The 19,174-nt window shown below is 42.0% G+C and overlaps 1 protein-coding gene across 5 annotated transcripts in view; it reads right to left on the bottom strand.

Moving 5' to 3' along the window:
* Positions 1-19,174, bottom strand: part of TMA16 (translation machinery associated 16 homolog) — a 91,200-nt gene that overhangs the window by 56,518 nt on the left and 15,508 nt on the right. For 3 of the 5 annotated variants that reach the window (XR_006290703.1, XM_043545933.1, XM_043545932.1), the window contains exon 2: positions 2,272-2,384. Coding sequence is in view for 4 of the 5 variants with exons in the window: in XM_043545933.1 (XP_043401868.1) it covers positions 2,272-2,384 (113 nt within the window). In the remaining variant the exon portion in view is untranslated. Of the gene's footprint in view, positions 1-2,271; positions 2,385-7,944; positions 8,332-19,174 lie in introns of those variants that run through there. The other 2 variants (XM_027833475.3, XM_037897482.2) reach the window with 2 other exon arrangements.

The raw sequence follows: 19,174 nt of genomic DNA, 5'->3' as shown, positions 1-19,174 counted from the left end.
GTTTCCGTAACACTTAAAGCACATACTCTGGAAACAAAACCAAATTAAACCCAAGGGTAGTATGTAGTCATATTCTGGTTATTGTTACTCTAATTATTACCATCACTTACAGCCTGTGATGGGGCAGACAGGCCCCACACTGGCAAAGAGGGGATTGATGAGGGTCTGTAGTCCCAATTGACCCTGCACCTCTATACCTGTAGCAGATGTCAGGAGAGGGGACGGGAATTAAAAGGAGGTGGCCCAGCTCAGTTTGGGGTTGACAAGAAAGAGAGCGGAGCTCTACTCCTCTTGGTAAGGGAAGCCTTGTTTCAAGCAAGAGTCTGAGAGAGCTTACTGCGTGGATGAACGTCCAAGCAGATGAGACAACCAGCCCAGAAAGACTAATTAAAAGGACTGGTTGCATGAAGAGAAATCCTGGGCAGGGTGGAGTGTGGCTCTGTCAAAGACTTAGAATCACAGAATCATAGAATATTAGGTTAGAAGCAATGTTCCCTCTAATTTTTGACAGGCCGTGCATGCAAAAAATTTCTTCTGTGCAAATTTTTGACAGGCTGTGCGTGCAAAAAATTTCTTCTGTGCAAATTTTTGACAGGCTGTGCGTGCAAAAAATTTCTTCTGTGCAAATTTTTGTGCGTGCGGTGTTTTTCCATTTGCTAGGGGTTTATGCGCACACGTGCACAGCTTAGAGGGAACAGTGGTTGGAAGAGACCTCAGGAGGTGATCTAGTCAAATCCCCTGCTCAAAGCAGGACCAACACCAACTAAATCATCCCAGCCAAGGCTCTGTCAAGCCGGGCCTTAAAAGCCTCTAAGGATGGAGATTCCACCACCTCCCTAGGTAACCCATTCCATTGCATTGGAACTTCTCAGATTACCCTGGATTTGAGTTTGTAATATTCATTTGTCTTTTGGACTCTAATACCCTGGAAGAGATGGAGTTAAACTGTGACCTGCCTGAAGGGCAGAGTCATGGGAAGACGTGGACCACTGGAGGACTAGTGTGGCTGCTGGGGTGCCAGATGGGGAGAGAGCTGCCAGAAGGCGCTGCAGCGGTGAGTCCACTCTTTTTTACATTGAAGTTTAATTTTCCTGGTTGGTTACTATTGTCTCATAACCCTAATGACATTTAAATATAGTAGTTTGTGAAAAGCCAGATTAACTGTGCTGGTGATCTCTAACCATACATTTAATAGATAAAACGTGCAGTAGCAGAGAATCTCCCAGAGCTGTTCTAATAATATATATTGACATTTAAAATGCCAACAAGCAGACCTCTAAAGCACTAAGCAACCCTAAAAAAAAGTTCCCAGCTTGAGGAAAAGATTTGTTCCCAGAAGAGAGAGGCTGTTATGCCAGGAGATCAGATTACCATGGCACAAAGGAGTTTCAGCAGTAGGGACAATCAGAATTCTTCACCAAATGTTCTACCCTGCCTGCACTAGGCAAACTCTATCCCTCTCACCACAGTGCCCTTCACTAGCCCCACAGAAGGGGGGTGGGGGAAGATCCCATAAAACAGCAGGATAAAAGATGCAGGGACCACCTCTAGAGATGAATTATTTAGGCTCTATTCTCATTCAGTCTTTCCCTCCTTTTGCAAGGCTACAAAATATGCCAGCTATCTTGGTGTTTTCTGTCATCTGGACACTTGTAGCAAGAAACAGAATCTGAACCAAACTTATTGTCAATGTCAACTTGTAGTAGATTCAAACCAGGTGAAAAGCTCCATGTCAATTACCAGTCATGTGTTAATCAGACTCATTTTAAAAAGTACTTTGGTAAATAGATTGATAGTGTAAGTAAAAGTTCTGAAAATAATCTGGCAGAATTTGGCATTACGTTCAAGTTTTATGCAATGATCTTACATTTTAGTTAATCCTGTCTCTGTGCAAGGGCATTGACTAGATGATCTCTTCAGGTCCCCTCCAATCCTACATTCCTATGATTCGGTACCTTGACTTTCTAATAAATCAGGTTGTCTAATTTTACATTATTCCTGTGCTGAAGCTTCTATCAGCTTCCAAGCAATGTTATTCTACACACTAACAATCTCACTATTAGGAAATAATGCCTAATATTCAGCCTAATTATCTTTGTTTTAAATTCATCTTATTAATTACTCCTAGTTTTAACCACTTACCAAAAAAAAGGTTCCAAATTTCGTGTTCCCCACTTTCCTGAAATTCAGACTCAAAATAATACTTTTAAAAAACACAGAATTAGTCTCCCTTTCCCCCACATTGGATAACATCAGTAAAAATTAACTCACTTTTCCTTTTTTTCCTGTTTGTGTGCTTCTCTCGTAAGCTGAGCAGCCTTTCTGCTGTAAGGATGGATGACTTTTTTCTCTTGCCCTCCTCCTCTGCCCTTTGGTACTTTTGGCTGAAATGAAACACAACAAGAAATAAAATGAGACACTTCACTTTCCTTCACAAAGTGTCTCATAAGCTACTGCACCCAGAGTAAAAGACTGCTCAAAGGGAAGCCAGCAGCACCTTATCTTGAGTGAATCTCTTTGAAAGAGCATACATTAACACCTCAGAAGGTCCAAAATTCATACAGTGGGTTTAGGTGGGCTTGTATAAGTTATATTCTTGTCACTCCTTGTGTTACTGAGAATAATAAAATGCAGACTCCCAAGTTCAGATTCCAACACAGCACATGCAAATATGAAAATCAGGCATACAAACTGATGGCTGAAGCAAGCATGCAGTTATAACACATATCAACTCTAAACCAAAAAAAGATATAAAATTTGTTACAGGCTGCTACTCTTCTACAAACAGAAAATACCTTCCTTCTTACAGAGCTCAGTGGTGAGGAAACTTTAAATTACCTCTCCTAACAAGGATGCAATTTCCAGTATACCCTAATTTAAACTTTGCCCAACTGACGGCTCCATTTAAACCCTTATCAGGAACCCATTTAACTTGCACAGAAGGAACCAGATTGCAGCTGCCACCCACAGAGACTACATGTCATTTTTTTCTTTTTCTTTTTGTGAATACAGACTAACATGGCTGTTACTCTGAAACCTGTCAAAATACAATGCTCCATCTTGGTCACTTCTGTACTAAAGGACTTTTACAAATAGAGATAAAGTTATAGCTTTCTGCAGTGTCAGTGACTCAAGTGCATTTGTATATGTTCTAAAGAAAAACATCTTAAGCAAACGTTCGGGTTACAGGAAGGGGCTCTTTTTAAAAAGGAATACATCGCAAGCCTCATCCCCACACCACTCCATTTCTCAGTTCTCAATTTTTTGTTGTTGGTTTTTTGTTATGAAGTTTGAAGGTTGCCCCAAAAACTTAATGGAAAGACTACTAAGGAGTGTGATATTGAGGAATATATAGGGAAGAAAGAAAACAGAGTAAGCTTGGTCATAAAGTAGTGATCCTGCACTAGTGTTCACAAGTTTATTACTATGATGATTTAAATTTGCATATACTGCTTCCTCTAGCACTTCTTGAGAAGACACTCTGAAGCTCCACTAATTTAAAGAACGTATTAATAGCCAACTATTGTTGCTCATGTGACTTCAGCACAATTTCATGCCAAACTGGAAGCAACAGCAACATAAACACGGCAGGTTTTTTTGTTTTTTTTTAAAATCATGCCATAAACAGCAAGGAATTTTCCTCTTCCAAGGAATTTTGGCACACCACTGGGCCAAAATAACTTACTCCTTCTGGCCAAAGAGCAAGTTATATTGTATTTTATTTGGTTACATATATACAGGGCACTTAAAAACATACTGCAACATGAACTTGTTTTGTAACATCACAGAAAAATAAACATAAATAGGAAGCTCTGTAGTTTCCATTGTTGGGGGCATCACAATGTGGATCAGGCAGAATCTGTACTAATGAACTGCTGTATATGCATTCCAAATCTAGCTTGAGGACTTCAACACCCTCTGCTACCACACAAGTGACATTAGCATCAGGTGATCAACTACACACTTGCATGCTTCTGTCCTAAGTCACCATGCTGCATAAGGGCCAGAAGATAAAACATAGGAGAAATTAAATGTTTAAAACCAAGAGTTGACCAGAACTCATGGTGCTGAACTCATTTTTAATATCTATTTTCAAAATCTGGTTGAACAAAGAAAGTTTTTCTGGCTTTGAAATGGAATTGCAGTTTGATGGCCTTATTCTAGTCCACGTCACAAAAATGTGATGTAATTTGGCAGAGCCTTCTACCCACAAGACTGGAACAGAAATTTTTCAGTTTAGGATTGCAGTTTCTAAACAGAATAGTGGTGGGAAGTCTAGAAAAACATAGATAATTGCTCTCGTCAAGTCATTGCTAACAGTCCTAGACTCATTTGCCCATCCATTTCAGAAACACACTGAAATACAACTGTGAAACAGCAATACACATACAAGCCAACTACTTGCTCAAAAGTGTCCAGAAAGACAGATACATTTCAGTTGCTGTACCTTGATCAACCATGCAGAAAGTACAAATTAAAACTTTCACCAAACGCGTTCATATCTATTTATCTTAACTAATTCTTCCAGAGAACTCCCTGCAGATACTGCTTGAAATGGACTGATTCAGAAGCAGTTAACATTATATTTACTACCACTTGTTAGTTTTTCATTCTCCCTGTTTGGTATGCGTCTTCTACAGATAGAGAAGACCTCTAGCTGCAATCCTGTTTGTTATGTTCATTTAACTTTTGTTTGTTTATAGTCTCTAAAACAGAATGATTTTCTGTCCTGTTGACTTAACATAGAAAAGGAAAGAACCAATTAACTACCTGAGCATTTAACAGAACACTGATCCTATTCCAACTTCTGCAAAATGTTTTAAATTGCCTTTTCTGATGATAGAACACCTTAAAAAATGGCCTGGTTAAAGAACCTGCAATTAATGGAAAAGTTTTTAAAGTACGCTCTGCTGTACAACAACAGATTTTATTCACGGCTAGAATCAAAAATTACTAATTTTTTTTTTTTTAAGTGGAGAAAGAAAAGTTTGCAAATTGGAATGTGTGTCAGTGGACACCATTAAATATGACAATGTATAATTTTATTACACTAGTTTCCCTAGTCCCCACACTTACAGTAGGAAAATCAAATACACCTGCTGAATCTGCACATGCCATACTGCAGGTACAACTCTGGGGGCGGGCTATAAGGCTATTTTGAATATTTGGCCTTGAAAGCTAAAACACCTATTTTAGAGGAATTCCCCATAAGCATATAAACAAAACAGATTATTATCTTGATTTTAGTAAAGCTTTTGATACTGTCTCACATGAACTTCTCATAAACAAACTAGGGAAATGCAACCTAGATGGAGTTACTATAAGGTGGGTGCAAAACTGATTGGAAACCCATTCCCAGAGTGTAGTTATCAGTGGTTCACAGTCACGCTGTAAGGGCGTAACGAGTGGGGTCCCGCAGGGATCAGTTCTGGGTCCAGTTCTGCTCTATATCTTCATCAGTGGTTTAGATAATGACATACAGACTACACTTACAAAGGGTGAAGACGATACCAAGCTGGGAGGGGTTGCAAGTGCTTTGGAGGATAGGATTAAAATTCAAAATGATCTGAACAAACTGGAGAAATGGTCTGAAGTCAACAGGATGAAATTCAATAAGGACAAATGCGAAGTACTCCATTTAAGGAACAACCAGTTGCACACATACAAAATGGGAAATGGCTGCCTAGGAAAGAGTACTGTGAAAAAGTATCTGGGGGTCAGAGTGGACTACAAGCTAACAGTGTTGCAAAAAAAAAGCGAACATCATTCTGGGATGTATTAACAGGAGTCAGAGTAACAGCCGTGTTAGTCTGTATTCGCAAAAAGAAAAGGAGTACTTGTGGCACCTTAGAGACTAACCAATTTATTTGAGCATAAGGTGCCATAAGTACTCCTTTTCTATTAACAGAAGTGTTATAAGCAAGACAAGAAGTAATTCTTCCGCTCAACTCCCCGCTGATTAGGACTCAGTCTGAGTATTGTGTCCAGTTCTGGGCGCCACATTTTAGGAAAGATGTGAGAGAGTCCAGAGAAGAATGACAAAAATTATTAAAGACCTAGAAAACATGACCTATGAGGGAAGACTGAAAAAATAGGGTTTGTTTAATCTGGAAAATAGAAGATTGAGAAGGGAGATGATAACAGTTTTCAAGTATGTAAAAGATTGTTACAAGGAGAAGGAAGAAAAATTGTTTTTCTTAACCTCTGAGGATAGGGCTTAAAGAAGCAATGGGTTTAAATTGCAGCAAGGGAGGTTTAAGTTGGACATTAGGAAAAACTTCCTGTCAGGGTGGTTAAGCACTGGAATATATTGCCTAGGGAGGTTGCGGAATCTCCATTATTGGGGATTTTTAAGCGCAGGTTGGACAAACACCTCTCAGGAATGGTCAAGATAATACTTTGTCCTGCCTTGAGTGTAGGGGACTGGACTAGATGACCTCTCGAGGTCCCTTCCAATCCTATGATTCTATGACTTAAACCATTTGGACTGCTTACATTAGGCATGTAGAAAAACTCAGCAGAATAGGAAGTAAGACTTACACCTAAACCTTACTCCTTTTTCTGTAATAAAAATATATATGCAACAGTATTTCTAATTGTTATTAAAGAAGTAAAGATTTTGAAAAGAATATAGTCCCAGGGTATACCAAGTTATGCTATAGATTTATTAGTTCTCTTATACTGTAGTATTTGAGGTAAAATAATATTTTTATGAATACAGCTGAAATGAATTATCTATTACGAAATGTATGGATTGCACAGCTTTGTATATTAAACACAAACTTTGCAAGTTTGTACTTTTAATAATATTGTGTAGCAACAGGTTTCAGAGTAACAGCCGTGTTAGTCTGTATTCGTAAAAAGAAAAGGAGTACTTGTGGCACCTTAGAGACTAACCAGTTTATTTGAGCATGAGCTTTTGTGAGCTACAGCTCACTTCATCGGATGCATAGCATATATCCGATGAAGTGAGCTGTAGCTCACGAAAGCTCATGCTCAAATAAACTGGTTAGTCTCTAAGGTGCCACAAGTACTCCTTTTCTTTTTGTGTAGCAACAGACTCCCAACTCTGTCTAAGCAACTTGGATATTTAATTTCTATTAAAAATCAATAGGGATTATATGTCCAACACCCCCATCTGATTTTGAAAAAACTCATCTATAGTCTTCATATTGAGCTAAACAAGTCTATATTTTGGTATTTTAATATGCTGGAAATGAATCCTTGAAAAGAGGCGTAGCAAGGGCAGCACGTTAGGATCTCCTGATTACTTGTTATTTTGGTCTTTGTTTGTATATATATTTTCAAATTGCAGTGAGCAAGGTTAAGAGTGGGTGTGCCGGGTAAGGCAGGTGGAGCGAACAGCGAGTAATGAAGGACTGTCTGGCCGCAGGGGAGCGGCGGGATCCCTTAAGTGAATTCTTTGCGGAGTTCCCAAGCTTGAATGATTTCAAAGCGCAGAGTAACCGTAAGGGAAAGCAGATTGTTGGAGGGCACCAGGTGGAGGACCCTGAAACACAGAGACAACGAACGACCTTTCCAGACACCCCAACGCCCCCGTTCCAATGTAACCTGCCAGCAGCCCCACGGCTCCTCCCTGCCTCCAGCACTGGCTTGAGCCCGCTTTAGAGGTAGGCAGAGGGGCCCGTGACGCGGGCGCTGGGGAAGGCACCTGCCCCCGGGGAAGCGCCTCGCTCGCTCCCCGGACAGGCGGCGAGGCACCGCGGTTCTGCGGCGAGCGCGCACGTGTTGGGCTGCGATGTTTGTGCACGTGGCTCCGCACGTGCTGGTTCCCCCGCAGGGGCCGAGCGCCAGGGACCCTGGTGTCCCCCCCGGGGCGGGTGCTGGTGTCTCGCACGGACCCCGCTGCTCACCCCGGCCGCTCTGCGCGCCCCCCGCTGAGCTGGGGCCCGGGAGCGCAACGGGCGACGCCCCCGCACTCACCATGGCGCGTCCGCCGAGCGAGCGGCGCAGGCAGGCAACGGCGACCCGTGCGTGGCGCTGGGGGGGGGGTGCACCGCTGCACAAACCGGAACTGGGCGTCCGGTCCGCCGGGAAAAGAGCTCGGCTCGGTGCCCCGCTTCCGAGCGTCCCGTTCCGCCTGCTCTCGGTGATTCCGTCACTGGCCCGGCGCCGCGTCCCGGTCCACGCCAGCGTCCCCCGCGGCTGCGGCCTGGGCGTTCCGGGCGCGTCTCCCCAGCGGGTGGTGGGCCCGCCCTTCCTGCTCACCCCCAGCCGCGCGCTACCCCGAACAGGGCTGGAGGAAAAAGCAAGTCACAACCACGTGCGCGGGTGTGGGCCAGCTCCGGCCCGCAGAGCACCGTTTTCCTCGAAAAATCTCAAAAGGAAACCAAGATTTATTAAGGACGTTGTGGGAAACTGTTGCCACTTGACTGATCCCCCATGAGGAGCAGCAGTTGATAATACAATAATAATGGTCGAAAGCAAATGTGTCCTTAACACTAGCAAACAGTCCGAGGAAGTCAGCAGTTCTCAGTGCTTTACTTCTGCACTAAAAAATTAAAAGTTCTGTGCACGATATTTTAAAATTCTGCAAAATTTTATTTATCAAATAAATGTGGAGGCTCCAGCATGGCATTGGGGCGCATAGGCCACTGTGTTACGAATTATACCTGATAGGACACACACACACAACTGCTGCAAATTATACCTAATAGGATATGCACACAACTGCTGCGAATTACACCTGGTAGGACACGCACACAAATGCTACGAATTATACCTGATAGGTCATGCACAGTTCGAATCTAGGCTGAGGCACATAAAGTCCACAACTGCAGAGTTCCCAAAAACACCAAGTTTATTACGCTCGAGCGTGGTGCCCCCCTGCTAGCCAGGAGGGGACCCCGAATACAGATTATACAAAGGTTATATACCTCTAAGCAAAGCATGTTGCCCTCGTGCATCGGAAACCTTAGCCAGTAAACAAACCCTTTTCTTATCTACCACCTATCCCTGCTTGGTGCATTCCTCGTGCTAAACTAGTATGTTAATTACACAGCATAGTCCTAAAGCAATGCATCAGTAACTTTTATTATCAGGATGGGAGGCCTCACGTCAAAGGCCAGGAGATAGGGAGTTAGGGACAGACAAAGAACAGATACTGGGAGTCAAGGCAGGCTGGAGACAAGGAGGAGGATTTTCACAGGAATGCAGTATCTAAGGAACACTCCTCCTGGTGCATGATGTGCTTGCTTTTAGACAATGGTGGGCCCCAAACCAAAATGGAGTCACATGTGCTAACTTTTCCTTAACAACTGGCTGCACAGAGATGGGTGATCACTGTGCAGCCTCCCCCCCAGCCAAGGACTCAGTGGTGAGGCTGAACCCAACCCTGACACAGCACAAGGACCAGGCCTGCCCCAGAAACACCCCAGGGCGCTGCCCCTCTGTGCCAGGTGCGGGCAGGCAGCCTCAGCAAAGCAGGATGCAAGTGTGGAGGGACTTAGTGTGTGGGGATCCAGGTGTAGGTTGTGGGTTCTGTGTGGGGCAATCTGGGTGCAGGTGACTCAGTGGAGGATCTGGGTGCAACGGTAATTGGACTGGCTGGGATGATTTATTTGGGGATTGGTCCTGCTTTGAGTAGGGGGTTGGACTAGATGACCTCCTGAGGTCCCTTCCAACCTTGATAGTCTATGATTCTATGCAGGGGAGTCCAGATGAAGGTGGTTGTGGCTCAGCAGGGGGGGTCTGTGGGGGATAGAGCTTGGCAGGGGGGTCTGGGTGGGGCGGGGCTCAGCAGGGAATAAAGATGCGGGGGAGTAGGGCTCTGTGGGATGGGGATCCAGGTGCAGCTGGTTGAGGCTTGGTGGGGTGCAGATCCTGGTGTGGGTGGCTCATCGGGGTGGTCCAGGTGCAGGGGGAGTGGGGCTCATTGGGGTGGGGGAGGGTTCTGAGGCTCTGCAGGAGGGTCTGGGTATGAGGGGGTCTGGATCCATGGAGCTTAGGCGGATGGGGGAGCATTTCCCTATACAAGAATCCTTCCCCCCTGCAGCTGAGGAGCAATGGGTGCAGGAAGTTGGGGAAGGGGAGTTTGCAGAGCTTCCTGCGGCTGGGGGAGAAATCTGGGGATGGGTCTGACCCAGCCCTGGATGCGGTGCAGGGGAAGAGGAAGTCCTGTCTTCCCCAGCCCAGCTGGAACGAGCAGCTGAGCCAGCACAGGGTAGGAGCCACCAACCAGGTTTTCCCCAGTCCCACCCTCTGCCTCACAGTAATTTACCTCTCTGCGTTTGCCCTAAGCACCCAAAACATATTGCTGGGGAGGAATGCATGACTGCTCTTGTGACTTCCCTTTACTTCCCTGTCAGAAAGTCATTTTTTCTGCAGGGAAGCAAAGAAATCTGCAGGGGACATAAATTCTCAACATGTGTAGTGGCACAGAATTCCTCCAGGAATAGTGTTTCCACACAGCAACACAGTTCAGTGCCCCGGACACGCATGCAGGCAGCCAGGTCAGCCAGATTTTAGCCTCTTCTCACACCTGTCCCCAGGTCATTTAATGAGGTGACTATTCTTTCTGAATGTTTGGGATTGAGGGACTACTATAATGCCGCTTCTAAGTCCCAAAATAGCTCACTGGGTTATAGGTCCTATCACAAAACATAAATGCCAACAACCATGACTGGCTCTCTCCACCAACCAGTGGATAGAGTCCAGAAGTAAAAGTTTTAAAAAATTTAATTTCTTACAGCCTTAGTTTACCCATTTGTGATATGGGGATGATAATAATACCCATCTGTGTAAAGTGCTTCAAACATATAGCATTTAAATAGCATTTTTAAACTAAGTACTACAAGGGGTGCTGGAGCAATTTTTATAGTGGGGGTGCTGAGAGCCATTGGATCGTAAATCCCTATATATGACGGAAACCACTTCAAGCCAAGGATGCAGCAGCACCCCCAGCACCCTTAGTTCCGGCATCTATGAGTACTACTATGACATTCATCAGGTATGTCAGAAGAGCATCCTGATAGAGTAGCTTGGCAACTGCATCCTGGTAGATTACTTTGGCAACATTATGTCAAGACACCATTCATTTAGTCTGTCATGGCGGCATTTATCTAACGAAGATATTATAGCTTCAGTGTTTGTGTGACATATCTGCTTACACAGCTTCTCTCAAGGAAATTATAGTAAAATATCTTGAGCTAGTTCAGTGTCTGATATAGAGTGAGAATATTAAGAGCATTCTCCATAGAATAAATGTCCTAAAGATACTGTTCTTTCAATTACTAAAAGAGTTCACTTTAAAAAAAGATTCTTGGGCCACCTCCTCAGCTGGGGTAAACTAGCATACTACCATTTAAGTCAATGGAGCTCTGATAGTTTATTACATTAGCTGGGAATCTGGCTCCCTTGTCTCCTATTGTGAACATCTATTATCTACCTATATGCCCTACTCAGCGATTCTTTTCCTATTTTGTGTTATTTTTTCTCCCCTTTACTCCCATAAACTTCTACCTTCCAAGACCAACTCAGGACATCTGAATACCTGGTCCTACAACCCTTATGAGAAAAGTCCTTAATCACATTAGTAGCCCAGTTGAAATCAGTGGAACTACGTGGGCATGAGGACTACTCCTACTTTTTTGCATAAGAGCTGAAAGGTATGGCCCATAGCACCTACAACAGTATGTGGATTTGAAATAATACAGAATATGGGGTAGTATGTGACTTCAATATGTAATGACTATACTGAGGAATGTAGTCTTTTTATTTGCACTTATTTCCCATTTATGATACATGAGAAAGAATGAGGTTATATTGGACAGATGCTTCCACAAATTATTTATATATATCCTAAATTATTTTCATATATTCTGAATTATTAGGATTTTACTGGATGTAAGAATTTCACTGAAAATTCTTACTTTCACCTGTGTGGCAATGAGGATCAAACACCAAACAAGGCTAATAATATAATTTAGCCAATATGACAATTATATTAGAAATAAAATAGAAATACTATCTGGTTACAAGTAACTTCTCCCAGACACAACCTGCAAAGTCTGTTTTTCTGTCTGAGACAAAGGAAATGTATAAAGATGTAGGAGAAAGATAAAAGTGTATTATCATAATATTTTTGTGTTTAGTTTTTTTTAAAGAAAACAGAATAAGTATGGAAAGGGACTAATTTTCCTCCTTATACACACTGTTTCCAGAAACTGCAGAAAAGCATTGAGTCACCTTTGGACTTCAACTTGGCAAGGTGCATTTATTTCAATGACAACTAAATGTGGTTATTCTGAAGAAAGGCAGAAATGAATGTATTAATAACTTGTTTCTTATTAAACAAATTTTGCATTCATATTAATATTCTGAACATTTAATTCTTATGTTAATTTTTCAAATTATTATTTTTAACGTATCGAGGAATTAAGTCTTCTCTCAATTAACATTTAATGACCAGCTACATGGGGCCATTTACACTACAGACAAGCAGTTTAGGAAATCCAGTTACCACAGAATTGTCTCCCAACATAGTTAAACACAATACCATTTTGTAGTGTACATTGATCCTAACCAGGCCTGATTCTCAGCTCGGTCACGTTACCTTATGCTAGCATAACTCCCTCGACTTAAATGGATTTTTACCATATTACACCAATGTAGCTGAGTTGAAAATCAGGCCCAGCTGCATTTTAACTCTGTTTCAAATTGTGCTACAGCCTTGGACAGAACAGGCTATAGCAACAGTTCTCAAACTCTGGATTGGCAACCCAAAGTGGATCGTGAACCCATTTTAATGGGGTCACCAGGGCTGGCTTAGATTTGCTGGGGCACAAAGCCTGAATCCCACCACCTGGGGCCAAAGCCGAAGCCTGAGCCCCACTGCCTAGGGTCGAAGCTAGAGCCTGAGGGCTTCAGCTCTGGGTGGTGGGGCTCCGGCTATAGGCCCCCTGCCTGGGGCTGAAGCCTTTGGGCTTCAGCTTTGGCTCCCCAGCTGAGGGAAGTGTGGATCAGGCTTTGGCTTCCCCGCCACACCCAGGGCTGCAGGGCTTAGGTGGGTTCAGGCTTTGGCCCCTTCTCCTGGGGTCATGTAGTAATTTTTGTTGTCAGAAGGGGGTCGCAGTGCAATGAAGTTTGAGAACCTCTGGGCTATAGCATTTCAAGGACAGTTGTGACCTAGGAACCCTTGGTGCCAGTTGGCAGAGGTCATGGGGGTAATAGGGTTTTACAGGGATCCCCTGGGTTGGATATCTGCATGATAGTTCACCGAAGGATGGAATGTGAGGTCTCTACCAAGAGCCAGTAGCCTACTGGTCATCATAATCACTGCAAAATGTATGTGTGGGTAATATTTAAGGAGTTATATCTATACTGAAAATTATGTGCTTAAGGTCTTGGAGTTAAGGTTGGTCACCAGAAAGGTACATACTTTGAAGAAGTTTCTCTCAGGTAGGAGGTAACTGACACATATCTCTCTGGCTGACCACCTCTATATCACATGCTTCACGCTGTATGCCTATTTTCACTGAGCCGGGTGCGAATTGACAGATTGTGAAATCTACAAAAGAGGAAATCTGTAAGAAGAAACAAACAGCAGTGGGGAAGGGTCCTGTTTATGAATCGGGACAAAGGATTTGTCTGATATATCTTGGAATGCAAAGAGACACACTGACTCCTGCACTTAGGAGTCAAATTGACAGCATGCATGTCTCATGAAAGAAGAGTCACAGCCTGCCTTGCTGTAAAGCGCTGCAAGGATTTCAAGTGAGGATTAGATATGAGAGTATCTTGTTAATGAAGTCTAGGCTCTAGAATGGAGTGTTTATTATTTTATTTTATATGTAACCATTTGTTTCCAATACTGCTACTTGTTACCAGTTGAATCTCTATACGTTGTTTAAAAAATGTGATTTCACTATAAGCAAATCTAAGTGCTGTGAGTTAAGTGTAGCAGTAATCTGAGGTCGAACTGGTAAACTGGGGTATACTGTTTCTTTGGAAGCAGTGAATCGGTGGATATGGTGAATATCCAGTGGAGCAGAGGCTGGTCCAGGGAGATACTCTGAGGACTGAACTGTGCCTGTTGTTAACCAGCAGAGTGACAGCAGGATCTGTGAGGTATAGAGAGGAGTGCTTGTGTTGCCAGTGCGGATGGGGAGCTGACTCAGAGCCAGCCACAGACAAGGCCTCACATTAAGGGCAGGTGGTAGTGAGGTGCTTCACAACCCTGGGTACCCCAAGGAAGCATCACCACAGTTATACAGCTGGATGCTTCCCATGCTGTAACACAGTACTATGCTTTAACCATATGAAGAGACAACTGTAACCCAATATGTTATTTGTACAGTGTGGATGAACCCAAAGGGAACATAAGCCTCTCTGTCAGGATGGGGAGAAAAGAAGAGAGTGGATAACTGAAGAAAGGAGGCAACTTTCTATCCACATCCACTATGCAAGAGATAACAAACTCACAATCCTTCCTTCCTATTTTCCCTGTTCTTCCACCGCCCATACTTTATTCTGCAAAGGTAGACCAGTGAACCCCCTCAGTCACTGAGTCATTTAGCACACTTTGGGAATTTCCTTAGTCATAAGAGGCCTCTCTTGCCTTTCAGCACTTTACCCATCCCACACATTGCTTGTAGAAAAGCTACTTTTCACAAGAAATGCACATCATTGTCATGCATCAGAGACTGAAACCAACACAACATCATTTCTGCTCTTCCAGAAGAAGACTGCTACAGTGATGGGAGGTGCAGTCTTTTAGGCTGTTCTAAAACTAACTAAACAGAGATTTTTGCAGTAAATACTGGAGGAAGGATGGTCTTGTGATTAAGGCTCAGGGAAGTTTGAATAGAATGAAAATAGAACTAAAATGAGTCAGGGTACCATTATGTTATCACTTTTGCTCCTTCATCTATATTTTTTGGATAATTTACACAGGGTTGCTTATCCTCTTGTTTTAATAACATGCATCTTAGGCCACATTGATGTTAGATGAAGATAGTTACTGATCCACTGAAGTCCCAATTCCTTGTACACCCAAAACTGCCATTGATCATTCTCAGTTGGAGTTTAGGTCTGCAACGAATGCCAAAGGGCTCCCAGAGATGAAATTGCACAGATTCCCCTCTTGAACTCAGAACACTTGTAAAAGTTGCAGTACAATGTAATAGGGAAGGGATTTTTTTTAACCAAATCACTCAAAAGAACTCTAATATAACAAAAGTTTTGTCACTGAAACAGTAGAATAATCTAGTAGTTTGAAATGTTCTCTAAAGGCTATTCAAGTGCTATCATGTATTGAGGATCAAAATAGTGAGTTAATTATCTTGTCAGCTACTGAACTAAAATAGAAAATTGTGCACAGCACATATCTTACAGGTGCTAAGGGAAAGATACTAGTTTCACAGATGGATTAAAAAGTATATTGTAACTGAGGTGTTAGGGCAGTGGTTAAGATGCAGCACGTGGTAGTTTCTTAGTTTGTAGTGCAAATAATCTCTCTAAATATGAAAACTTCCATCTTGAACAGTTCTTCATGCTGATTGTAGGGTGTGTTTTGTTTATTTGTTTTTAAACTCCACTATCTAACTGATACTCAGATCTGAGCCATATACAAAATTTGTATAGAACTGTAACAGGGTTGCTTGCTCCTTTGTGGTCCAGAGGCCTAGGCCCAGCCAACCTTGATTACTGAAGAGGCACAACTGAAGAGAGCAGCTGGTCCCCTACAAAGGAACAGCAAGCTGTATTCAGGGAGCTGAGCAGGTGAGACAGGGAAGACTCTAAAACCAGGGGGAGTTGCTAGGAAGGGCTGGGATTAGCCTAAGCCAAGGCAGGAAGGGACATGAGACACCAAGGGAGCTTGGGCCTTTGCGGAGCCTTAGGCTGTGGGGAAGGCCTTTGTGTTACATTTTAGTTTAAGTGAATAAACCAGACCCAAAGGAGGGCTGTTGTTGCACTTGTAAAATCCTCATTTGGAGATAATTTGAGGAAAGGGGAAAGTGAGGTGAAGGACTGTTCACAGGGTTGCCTGAGGCCACAAAAGGGTACCTGAGACAAGACCACATGTTGACAGAACCAAATTTTATTTTTATAATGTTCTGATTTATTTACTCACCTGAGACCCTTATCAAGTTAAGGTTTACTTGCAATTTTTATAGCCATTGGAATATTTGTATAACTCACTTAAAAATTAACATAGTATGTAATCATTCTGAAGTGCGCTCGCAGAAATGAAACAAACACTCGAAATAGTGTCAGTCACATCTGGTATGTGTCAAAATCTGTCCAGTGTGGGCTGATAGACTAGCCCAGCATTAGAGAGCTAAGACATCATGTACTATATAAGCAATAATTACAAATTATAATGGGTAAGGGAATTTGGGTTTAATAGTAATGCAATGTAAAAACAATGTCATTAATTATATGACTGCATGCCAACTGAATTGAATCTAAAATTGCAATTATTTTGTGATTCAGAAAAAAGTACATCTGTTCTACTCTATGTGGGAGAAGGATATACTTGGGAGATAAATATGAGTTTAGGCTGTTTCTTTTACTGTTGGAGTTGAATTTAAATTTTTTAAAACGTCCTGGAAGAGCCCTGATTTTTATTCCCCCACTGCCTACCTCCTTATGCAGTTATTTACACCTGTGCAGTGTGGGTGTGAAATACTAACAGAGCAGAATTGTTGCATTTCATATGCACTGTGCACTTGCTGTACTTAGGTATAAATGACTACAAATACATCTAGATAGAAATAGGCCCACAGATGTATGTTCATATCTGTCACTATCATTAACATGAAATACTAAGCACTTATACGCTATGGTGACGAGGGACATATAAATGTCTAGTTAGAAAGAATGTGGAAGAGCTACTAGTTATTGGGGAGAAGGAACATATATTTTACTGCAGAAACTAGCTGATCAAACTGTTCTACATCTTTACTGAACTGAGTGGAGAGACCTTTTGTGTCGAGTTATATAACCTTTATCGCTTTGTAATTGTTTCACATCTTGTTTTCATATCTAAGGACCATTTATTGGCTGAAAATGTATGAGCCACTTTAGAATATTTCCTGTTCCTTTACAAGATCAAGTATGGGATAAAAATCCACTTTGCAGCATGTAGCTTTCAAAACCTGACATTTCTTCCTAAGATATCACCTTCAATAGACATAAATTCATAATTTCCCTATCTCAAGGGCACTTGCCAAAGACACTCAGGATAGGGTCATTGATAATACATTACAATATTTTCTCTCTTTGAATAGATTAGTGGGCTCTCAAACCTAGCAATGTTTCAGTACATTGTGTGATTACCATACTATCTAATCTACATAAGATCAAGGTCCTGAGTATTATTGGATAATATGTCACAGCTGGACATTTGCCATTCTTAAGGTTATGGAGAGCAAATGGAAGCATCTTAGTTTGTAATATGATTATGTGTAACCTCACAACATTTCCATGTATCAGAAATCTACAAGGCTGAAAGATGAGGTTTCTTTTAACTGTATCAAATCAGTTATTTATTCATTTGCATTGTAGTAGTTGCTAAAAGCTCCAATCCAAGTCCCTACACTCAAGGGGTTTTTAAATGTACATGGGTTTTAATTTCCCTTTCTATATAGTTAGCAATGACATCCCTTTCCTCACAAAATTGCATGGGAGAAAAATCTCCATGCATTAAAGTGTTCTGAGCTGGGTAAAATTTTTGAACAAATATTTTATTTTTTAAAAAAACTGCTGTTTAGTGTCAAATTCAGTACACAGTTTCAGCCCCCCCCCAAAAAAAGTTAAAATGTTTTGTTTTGACCATTTAGAAACAAAATATTTCAATTTTTCCTTTCAAAATGATATTTTGTTTTGAAATTTGCCTAAATAATTTTTTTTTAAAGTTAAAATATCTGAAAGCAAAACATTTCATTTTGGGTTAACAGAACATCTCTGTCAATGTAAAACCACTTTTTTTGTTTTGCTGAGAAAACTGAAAACTTTTCAGTTTGGATTGACTCAGAGACCTAAAACATCTGTTACGTGCACAGCTGAACAAGGGTTTCCAAGGCATTGCCTTCTCAAGGAGAAAGGTTTGAGGTGCCACACAGACAGAGGGCATTTGTCCAAATGCATTTTTTTTTTAAACAGGAAAATCCTCTGATTTTCAGGAAACAATGTCACCTAGTATGGCTGGTCCCCAGTTATTCCATCCCTCCGAAACACAATGGCAGCCCACATTTGACTTGACTAGACTGAGAAGCCATCTCAGTTTGTTGGAGTGGTGGGGGAAGGGTGATGTTTAGGCTTTTCTCTGCCCACACTCTCTTCTGTGCTTGCTTGTCATTTGGTTACTCTCTTTTGGTTTCCTGTGCACCGTACATTGGAAGGGATGATCAATATCAGTAGCTATTAAAATGGCTTTTTCCCTTCCTTTCTGCACAAATCCAAGGATGATTCTTCTCTCACATTACTTTTATAGCACCATAACACCAATAACATAATGCAGTTACTCATGATTTACCCAAGTGTGAGAGGTGAATCAGGCCCAAGATATATACAGTATTAGGCTCTGATCTTGCAAAGATGAAGTTAATGGGACTGTGCGCAGCGTGTAAAGTTAAATACATGAGTTGGCCTACCTTTCTCCTCGTTGCTTGAACTACCATTTAACTGACAGTGGAAGAAAAGGATGTGGCAGGAACATATGATTTTTCTCCAATGCTGTTGGAACAGATGGGTTGTGAAGCACATTGTGGAATCTATCAAGAACCCTTAGAACTTCAGGGAAGCTACCTGAACCCTGAGGATGTCTCAAACCAAGTCAGACCATCACCTAAAAGAATCACTGAGTATACAGCAGGCATATTTGAGAAAGAAATTTGAAATGCCCCAGGAATTGATCAGCATGAAACTGATGAAGTTGAGTCACCTGGACCATGAGCAAAGATAAGATGCTGAGGGCAACAATCCATGGAGAAGAGAAGCTGCAGGCAACAGTGGGAACAACTGCTGGAATTGTGTTAGGCCTAGTTCTCCAAAACACGTACAGCCATTCTGCTGTTTTTATTAATGTTTCAAAAAGGAATACAAATAAGAACCTAATTGAATAGGAGGAAAATGACTGGGTTATTGTGTGAGAATGATAACTCTGATGTAAATACTGTAGAGATGAAGACCACTTTCCATTTATGTTGTC

The sequence above is a fragment of the Chelonia mydas genome, chromosome 4, assembly GCF_015237465.2.
Source record: "Chelonia mydas isolate rCheMyd1 chromosome 4, rCheMyd1.pri.v2, whole genome shotgun sequence".
NCBI classification, from domain to species: Eukaryota; Metazoa; Chordata; order Testudines; family Cheloniidae; genus Chelonia; species Chelonia mydas.
Note: the sequence above shows the minus strand (reverse complement) of the source record. Positions and strands in the feature narration are given on the sequence as shown.